Here is an 8,969-nt window from a genome sequence, read left to right as displayed (position 1 = left end):
CTTACGTCGCCCTTCCAAGGAATCTCAGGAAGGCGCCGCGTATCAATATTTATGCCGTCAACACAGTACAAAACGTGAGAAATACTCTTATCTATGTACAAAAACAATACATTCCCTTACCATCATAGAACGACCTAATCACTCTTGAGAAATCTAAAAACCATAATTCATGTTTGGGGAAGGAGGAGTAAGGGGTGGTTTGAATCAATATATAACCTTCCCCCTATGTAATGATGCATTCACATAATTGGTGTCCTCAAATAACAATACACCAAAATCTAGTATCTATAAAGTGCAAACAAGAAAAAAGGTGGAGGAATAGGAATTACAGTTTCCAAAAACATGATATATTCAAGTTTGTTGAAATAATTTATTGAGGACATTGCTTCTAGAAAAGTAAGTCCCAAGGGCATTGCTTTTCCGTCCTGATTCAGTTCTCATTATCATCTTTTGGCCATCACTCTGAGGAACAACTATTTCCACTTGGGGTGTCATAGATTCGACATTTTCAAGATTGACCCCTTGCTTTTGTATGTATTCCCATTTGTCTTGGAAAAGATAGAAAAATCCCATGAATGAGATTTGTGCTGTAAAAATTATAGTCCAAAGGCCTGTTGGCTTAGATGTTCTTTCATGGTAGGCTGTTAAGCCTGTGTAGGTGTTGATAATTCCGGCCAAGCATATTGTTGTTCCAAGTAGCCAATGGAAGAAGAACCATACACTTCTTCCTTTACTTCCCCTGCAGTCCAAAAATTTTATACTTAATATGTATCATACAACGTACTCATGTTGACACACTTTAGTATAGTTACAAATGGCTCAAGGAGGTAACCTAACGCAGTGGCGGATCCAGAATTTTTAAATCGTGGGTGCTCAATTATTCTTGATTTTACAATTGCTACGCAGACTGGGTGCTGAGTTAATATATTTGTATAATTTACTACTTTTTCTATATAAGTAGTAGTGTTGTTTTCAAAAACAATGGATGCTTAAGCACCCATGGTACCTAACGTGGATCCGCCGTTGACCTAACGGTCAATAAAGTGATCAAAACCATAACACACAACTGATTTAATAGCCAATAGAATACAAAAATACGAGGCAGGTCTTTCCTATCTACATAACCCTTGATGGCTAGAGTTACTTCATATTTGTGTGTGCAATTGTGCTAGTAGAAATTAGCATGTAGTTGATATAAGAGTAAACCAGCCCGAAAAAAATTATGGATACAAAAGGACAAACAAATAATTTAGGAAATGGAGTTCAAATTTCCTATTGAAAGCAAAGATATTACTCCCTCCGTTTCATATTAAATGAGGTATTTTCCTTTTTAGTCTTTTCCAAAACAAATGACACATTTCTAAATTTGAAAATAATTCAACTTTAAACTCTTTTATTTTACCCATTTACCCTTAATGAGAAGCTTTTATAGCCACACAAATGTCATGGCCCCACAAATTTTTTACCCCTTAAGCTTTTAAGACCACAAGTTTCAAAAGTATTCTTCTTTTTTATTAAACTCTGTGCCGAGTCAAACTAGCTCATATAATATGAAACGGAGGGTGTACTGTTTTTAATATCCTACGTAGTATATTTGATAAGTAGTCCTAGTTCTTCATGGTCTACTGGTTGTGCAAAAATTAAAAAAATGTTACCTTTTAGGCCGGCGAAATCCCATAAGAAATTGGACATAAATGGCAATATAAAGGGCTACACCTATTCTTTGGTGATTGTTGTTGAACAAATTCTCAAAGCTCTTGATTGATAGCACAGCTCCGGCAGTAGCCAGTAGCACTGATAGCACCTTTTCATCATTAAAAGAGAAAAAATAAAAAGAAAGAATGGCATTTCAATTATAAATAATATACTAGATATTATTTTTTAATTGTCTAGTATTTATTTCAACAAATTCTGAATTATGAAGATTACTAGATTAGCACCGGAATTCTGTTTGCTTGCCACATATAATGGCCATAATCATAGTCAAATCCGTTTTAGTTATACTCCCACCAAACTGTGGGCTCACCTAAATAAATTTTGAACTTTAGTATAACTCTTACCATGATTAAAGTGCACATATGATAATTACGTAGCAGAACAAAGTAAAGACCAATTTATAATGATTACTTGACATGGCTCAAAAGAGATGTTCTTTTTTTATCCCTTTAATTTAAACAATTTCAATTTATTCTCCCCTAGTAATATCCGAGTTCTTTCTTTCAAAAGTTTCTCAGAATTTGAAGAATTAGAAATAAGAGTGAAATATTAGATACCTGAAGAATTCCGTGAACATAGAAGAGAACTTTGAGTCTTGTTGGGCTACACTCCTCTGTGTTGGACAGTCTAATTGTGAGTATTCCAGCAGGCATCAAGAATCCCATTGAAGCCCACAACAATATTCCATGAATTTCAATCTCAAATGTCTTATGAGAATTAACCTGCAACACTTGGCATTACTAGTCAAATTCTCATTCCTTGTTTAGAAGAAGAGAAAGGAATAGGGAAAGTAAAAGATTTTCCTATATATGTCCCATATTTTGTTTCTAAACTCGTCATAAACCAAGCAAGTGAAAGGAAAACTTGTTCACTTTCTTTTCCTTCTCTCTCTCTCTCCCTAAACAAAACAATGAACAATAGTCAACGAGTTCAACAGAAACCTGTGCTTTGTACGGGTTATAATAAATATATATGTGAGAAATCACTATAAATTCTACAATATACTAAGTTTTGAACCCATAGTTGCGACAGTGCAATGGATTCAATCTTGAGAATATGAATATTGAACTCGCAAAATTTAAATCATGAATCCGCTTATGTAACATATTAACAATATTGGTATTGGGGGGTGGGAGTGGGGGGTTGATCATACCTTGTGAACATGCTGGTTGATGCTAATCAACTGGCTGTTGAGTTGGATTTCTTCATTGGATAAACAAGCAATGAAATGGGGAAGTACAATAAAAGCAAAGGCTGCAGAAATGCTTGAAGATGGCAGCCAATATTTCCTCATTCTTCGATTCTTCAGAATCCAAGAAGATCAGAATTCCAAGTTAACTTCAAAAGTGCAGCTAATTCAGTACTGAGAAATCTGAATTCTCAGTAAAGTTAGTACTTGATGGAAAAAGAAACTCAAGATAACAAAGTTTTTTTGCAGTGAGAAATGGACTTTTTAAACCATGCAAAGCAATTAAAGGACTCTTTTGAAGATTTTTCACTTTACGACATTCTTAGCTTTTTTATTTATTTCAAATGAAAAACAAGGATAACCAATTGACTTTATTTAATCTAGGTTGTAATGATGGGCATGATGTCTAGATTAGACTAAGGACATTATTGTATTAGCTCTACTAAGATGTGTCTTTTGCTTTTTGTATAAAGAAGCTACTTTCAGATCATTGAACAAAAAGAACAAGTAGCCATAACTTCATGTCATACAAAAATGCCAGCTACATACAATAGTAATAAATTCTACAGTGAGCTACTGCACAGTTAGCAGGTTACTCAATATGCATCCGAAGGATAGTGGCTGCGGGTTTCCCTGGGAATTTTTCAAAAAAAAAAAAAAAAAGTTACTGCAGTAAATATAGGAAATAGAGTATGGAGAAATTTAAGGGGCGGAAAAAGAATTGAAAAGAAGGAAAAGAGAAGAAAATTTAGAGTGAGGTTGCGTTTATGATCGAAGTTGAATATTATGGATTTGGATTACGGTAATAAGTTACCATTGCATAAGTCATAAGCTTAATCACCATTCTCAAAAATTCAAGGGGTTGAAAGAGACACAATTATAGCTAGAGAGAATTTTAAATGTGCAGTTAAGAGTAATACCACAAATTTCAATCATTTGGATTAATGGGACACATCACATTTCTAACAAAAATTTGAACAAACAACAAACGTGTGATTTCTTTACAAACATATGATTATTGCTATTACAAGATTCAACTAAAGCTTGATTAGCAAGTTTTTTCATGTCAGTTTATGTCAAAGTTTCAGTACAAGACAGGTCAACAGTAGAGAAAGGTAATGATATTAGCATACTGTGGTGGTAGACAAAGATAAGGTGCTTTTGCCCCACTGTAATCATATACCAAATTAAAGCTTCTTTTCTCATATTCATAATAATGGCTCCCAAATTAACAATACTACACATACTCCAATTTCTTTCTTTCTCATGCATAACCTCCTCCTCTTTTTGTTTTTGATTTATAATACTAATTAAAAATAGAATATTCAAATCGTTTTTGTTCAATAAATATTTCCATATTTCAATTTTATTTAATTTCTCTATACATCAAAATACTTTCAACAATAAGTAAGATCTCTCCTTATTTCTTTTAAGAAATTGGTGATAGGAACTTTAGGAAAAGCAAATTTAATACATACAATTAGAAACTCGCCAAACTTTTATCTTCTTCCTCGTTGGTGAAAGGATATCCTTGTATCCTCTAGAAAGATGAGTGTCATGGCTTACTTTTACTTTATATTGAGTATACCTTTACATTTTCACTTTGATTGAGGTTGGTGGAAATAACTGGCCAAATATATAATCTAGGTTTTTTCATCTGAGGCATGTCAAAAATTGCTGCTAAAGTAGAGGATCAGGAAAAGTTAAATCTTTGGAGTAATTATGGCTTTATAGTAGAGTTTCTTATAGTAGCATTTTGTAGCAAATGAAGAGCATGTTGACATCTATCTAGTTTGGTGAGAGGTCACATCACATCCATGTCTGAACTTCCATTTTGTCATGCATGCATTTCCCTACTTATATTAAAACTTCCACCCAAAATTCTTTTTATCATTGTAAAACCGTAAAAATAGCACGGGCTAGTCAGTTTTCGGACAGGTCATTCAAAAATAGTCAGCGTTTGTAAAGCCATTGAAAAATAGTCACTATTTTGCCGCAACACGAAAAATTCCAGCATAATATATTAGAGATCGGTGCACCTATGTATGAACTTCCAGCATATTATACTGGAACTCCAACACGTGGAAAGTTCCAGCATAATATACTGGAGATTGGAGCACCCGTGTATGAACTTGCAACATATTATGCTGGAGGTATATTATGTTGGAATTCCAGTATAATACATTGGTTCCAGTATATTGTGCTGGAGTATTTTCCGGGTTTTGAACAGTGTTTTCGTTCAGATTTATCTTTACATGAAAAGTGGCTAAATTTCGATTACTTTTAAAACTATGGCTATTTTTGAATGACCACTTGTAAATCTGGCTATTTTAGAATTTCTCGCTGTAAAACCAGATATTGTGACATGTAATTGGAATATATGAGATGCAGCAAGAGAAGGGTGCAGATTTGAGCTTCTCTTTACTTTTCAAACAAGTTCATCTCAGCCCTATAAGTGGCTAACGCCTGCGCAAAAAGCCAATGTAGTTATAATGAAAGAGCTCCCCTTTATGCAACAAATGAATCACATACCAAGTCACCTTAAAAGTAATTATATTTAGATGTCCGTAAAAAGTGAAATCAATGACATATACAACAGGTTGATAGTGTACAATTTCTTTAGTGCATGCAAATTAAAACCAAAAAGAAATTTGATCGTTGCTTCATAGAGCAAAATAGGCTAGAAATGCTAGCCTACGATTTCACATTCGACCCCTTCAACACAAGGTTATTAGCTACATAATCGATACTAAGTTACCAAAATGATAGTCTGTTTCAAATTTGTTGCAGGAATTTTTAGAGCAAAATTGGCTAGAAATGCCACCCTGCCATTTCACATTCAACACGAAGTTATTAGCTACATAACCAATACCAAGCTACCAAAATGATAGTCTGTTTTAAATTTTGTTAGCATTCTTTTTTGGTCCATCACCACGTACACATGATCAGTGCCGCCCGTTGGCAAATATCCTAAAACTCAAAATTAAAAGGGCAACATACACCAATGCTAACAAAATATATTTAGCTAGTCCTGGTAATGTCTGATTTTTTCAGTAAGTCTTGTTTTAAACGCAGGAAGGTGAACTTTGCAAAACTGAACTGCAACAATAAAACCAAACAAAATACCATGCTTAAAAATATTCTAATAACCACCATCATTTGATCAGAACAAAAAGGGAAAACCTTCTCTCTATCACAATGAATCTTAAATTAACTCAGCTAAATCACCAAAATTGCAGAAATCAGAAGTTGCTTCTCAATGCACATGTGACCAAACATGTTACATGAACAGGTTGGGCCTAGTAGCCTTGTATGTGGTTTTGAGTTTCCTGCTAGGTGGCCTGACTTTCTTGAACACCAAGGGGAACTTGATCTTAGAGTCATGGAACTGCTTTGTGCTCTCCCTCTTGCAGAGCTTAGCTGGAATGGTGGCTGTCTTTATGATCTGAATGCAGTGATGGCGAACTCGGTGGCGGGAAGCCATCTCAGTGTACATCTGCTCCACGCCACCATTCAATGTGGTATCACGGTACTCCTTGTACATGTTATGATACCCAGTTCTACTCTGGTAACGGAGCCAAATACCATAATTCTTGATTTTTGTTGGGTTCTTCTCGAAGATCTAAAAAAGTTAAACACACAATCTTATTGAGGTAGTTCAATATAACATTTATAGTTAAAGGAGACCAGAGAGCTGCTGAAATAAAACCCCACAGCTCACAGGAACATGAAAATAATTCACGAAAATGAATAAAAATAGTAAATGCTAATCACTGCATCATATTTACACATTGCAGATAGAGCAACAACCCATTGGCTGAATGAGTACAGGACTAAGTATCAGTTGGACTTTAAACTAGCAAAGACCCCCAAACTCTTGAATAGTTAAAGCAAGACTACCAGACTGTCCAACAACAGCTTATTAACCACTGTTCCCCTTCTCAGAATGATTACCACATGATAGGTAAAATAAAAGAACTACGGATATGGTGTATGCATGTCGTGCAACAACAAAGCCTCATTCCCAAGAAAATCGGGTTCAACTTTATGAATCCTCACCGTCTATTTTGCTCCATTTGAACCTGCTTCATTCAAATATTCAATAACTTAAGATATCTAACTCTCTAGATTTACTTCTACACTAACAAATCACTAGCAAGATTAAAGTATCTCTAAGCCAATATTGGACCCAATGTAAACTTATCAGCACGACTAGACCTCAATTCCAATCAACTGGCATCACCCGTATCAATTTTGCTATTCTGTCTGCTAACAATTTGACAGAGAAGGGCTAATAGTGTTCAAAGATGTTTCTAGAACCTTAACATTGAACATCTCAATTTATATAGAAGGTTTTTACCAAGTTGTTGCAGCATTTTTCAACATCCTATGGAAGCTTGGAATTCCTATAACACACTAAGAGAAGTCATTTCCCTACTCTTTTGAGCTTAGTGTAAGTCTGCCTAAAAGTCAGACCCTAAACTAGGCTCCAACTTATTACCCCCCCCCCCCCCCCAACCAACCAAAAAAAAACCACTGATTTTCTACATCACCGTCTCCTGAACTTACCAAATACTACAATCCAACAACCAATTAGAAGTAAGGATCCTGATTGCAATGCATGCTCACCCGAGCTTCAGAAATTTGCGTTGTGTTACCCGAAAGAACAAATCAATTAGAATCCGAACACTTAAAACCAGAACATAATAGACCAAAGACACAAACAGGCACAAAAATTGCTATCATTAAATTACTAATCACCCATTTCTAATACATACAATCCAAAAATACACATATAGAGATACGTAACCTCATCATACCTCGTTAATAGCCAGCATCTGACCGTTGCTCTTCTTAACCTTCTTCAGCTTCCTCAAGTAATACCTTTTTTTATTTTCAAAATAATCAAACAAAACCTAATTAGCATAACAATTAACCAGCATAAATACATTAAAGAAGATCGAGAAGAAATAAAGCTGTAAATACCAGAATTTGGACTTAGCACGAACTTCATTGGTAGCCCATAATTTCATACGATAAATCTTGGGATGTTCATCTGTTTCAGAGGGCAGAGCTCTACCAACAACCTGGTACTGATGGAACTGCAATCACACCAACAAAACATCATTGTTTGTTCAAATCTTGAGGATCCAGATAAGAAATGCAGAATCATGAAAAAACACTAAAGAAAAAAAGAGCCTTCACCTTGTAGTTCACCATTTCTGCACAGCTCACTTTCCCTCTGCACTGCGTTTGTCGAAGGAAGTGAAGAGAAGTGAAGAGAAGCGAAAGGGTTTTTATGTTAAAAGGGCCTCTATAGAAAACCCTAGTTTCAAAGGGTACTAAATTGGATGCAGAATTAGGCAATGTCTTGCCATTGGGCTTTGGAAGGAAGTTTGGGCTAGATATTGATGGGGCGGCCTTGTGTTAATATTAGGGGAAAAGACAGAGACTACCTATGAAACTATTTATCCTGCCCTATCCATAAAAGAATTCTATCCACTAAATAATTACATCTCCTACCCATTTAATAAATAAACGGGAATATCAAAATAACTACCCCACGCTTAATGACCTAACAATAAAAACCCAAAAGTTGCTCAAAATTTCATAAAATAAGCGCACAAAATTGAGATTTCCACCGACATTCCCTAATTTGAAGATCGCTAAGTGTGAAAAAACAGCTCGAAGATGCTGATACGCATCTTGTTTTCGGATTTTGATTTCACTGTTGTTTGAGATTTTGATTTCCCTATTGTTTTCACATTTTGATTTCGCTGGCAGAGCAGAATCTCAAAAATTAAAAGTATTACAGAAGTTTAGCGCTCAAACTTTTGAATTTTTAGCTGAAAATTCTAATCTCGATTTGGAAATCTAGAGATCTAGAGGTTTAATTTCGAAAAATCTGTTGTTGAAATTCAATATTTGACATCAACATTGTTGAAATTTGCATTGTTGAGATTCAATTTTGGACATAAAAGTGATTATAACTTCAGAATCATGGAAAATATACCAATTCTGCTGCAGCATAGTGGAGAATGGGATGATAACAATAATTTCATAA

The 8,969-nt window shown here is 34.9% G+C and overlaps 2 protein-coding genes across 2 annotated transcripts; both read right to left on the bottom strand.

Annotated features, from left to right (window-relative positions):
- Nucleotides 1-207: 207 nt before the first annotated feature.
- Nucleotides 208-3,307, bottom strand: LOC109221098 (cytochrome b561 domain-containing protein At4g18260-like). The gene is made up of 4 exons (XM_019385561.1): nt 2,870-3,307; nt 2,274-2,438; nt 1,656-1,804; nt 208-739 (listed from the first exon to the last, which is right to left on the bottom strand). The coding sequence occupies exons 1-4, from the start codon at nt 3,008-3,010 to the stop codon at nt 352-354; spliced, it is 843 nt and encodes a 280-aa protein (XP_019241106.1). The 5' UTR covers nt 3,011-3,307; the 3' UTR covers nt 208-351.
- Nucleotides 3,308-5,996: 2,689 nt separating this feature from the next.
- On the bottom strand, nt 5,997-8,232 carry LOC109221097 (60S ribosomal protein L18a-like). The gene is made up of 4 exons (XM_019385560.1): nt 8,111-8,232; nt 7,892-8,007; nt 7,726-7,789; nt 5,997-6,527 (listed from the first exon to the last, which is right to left on the bottom strand). The coding sequence occupies exons 1-4, from the start codon at nt 8,123-8,125 to the stop codon at nt 6,186-6,188; spliced, it is 537 nt and encodes a 178-aa protein (XP_019241105.1). The 5' UTR covers nt 8,126-8,232; the 3' UTR covers nt 5,997-6,185.
- Between the last annotated feature and the right edge of the window lie 737 nt (nt 8,233-8,969).

Source organism: Nicotiana attenuata, unplaced genomic scaffold (assembly GCF_001879085.1).
Source record: "Nicotiana attenuata strain UT unplaced genomic scaffold, NIATTr2, whole genome shotgun sequence".
In the NCBI taxonomy this organism is placed as follows: domain Eukaryota; kingdom Viridiplantae; phylum Streptophyta; class Magnoliopsida; order Solanales; family Solanaceae; genus Nicotiana; species Nicotiana attenuata.
This window is presented reverse-complemented; position numbering and strand designations above follow the sequence as displayed.

Bases quoted from the DNA above. Each gene is read 5' to 3' on its own strand.
- LOC109221098 (XM_019385561.1), bottom strand. From the start codon at position 3,010: ATGAGGAAATATTGGCTGCCATCTTCAAGCATTTCTGCAGCCTTTGCT. The intron at 2,439-2,869 runs GTATGATCAACC...CAAGTGTTGCAG, and splicing joins TCAACCAGCATGTTCACAAG to GTTAATTCTCATAAGACATT. The intron at 1,805-2,273 runs GTATCTAATATT...AATGATGAAAAG, and splicing joins ATGTTCACGGAATTCTTCAG to GTGCTATCAGTGCTACTGGC.
- LOC109221097 (XM_019385560.1), bottom strand. The intron at 7,790-7,891 runs GTATTTACAGCT...AAATAAAAAAAG, and splicing joins CGTGCTAAGTCCAAATTCTG to GTATTACTTGAGGAAGCTGA. The intron at 6,528-7,725 runs GTATGATGAGGT...TAACTTTTTTAG, and splicing joins AGATGCTGGCTATTAACGAG to ATCTTCGAGAAGAACCCAAC.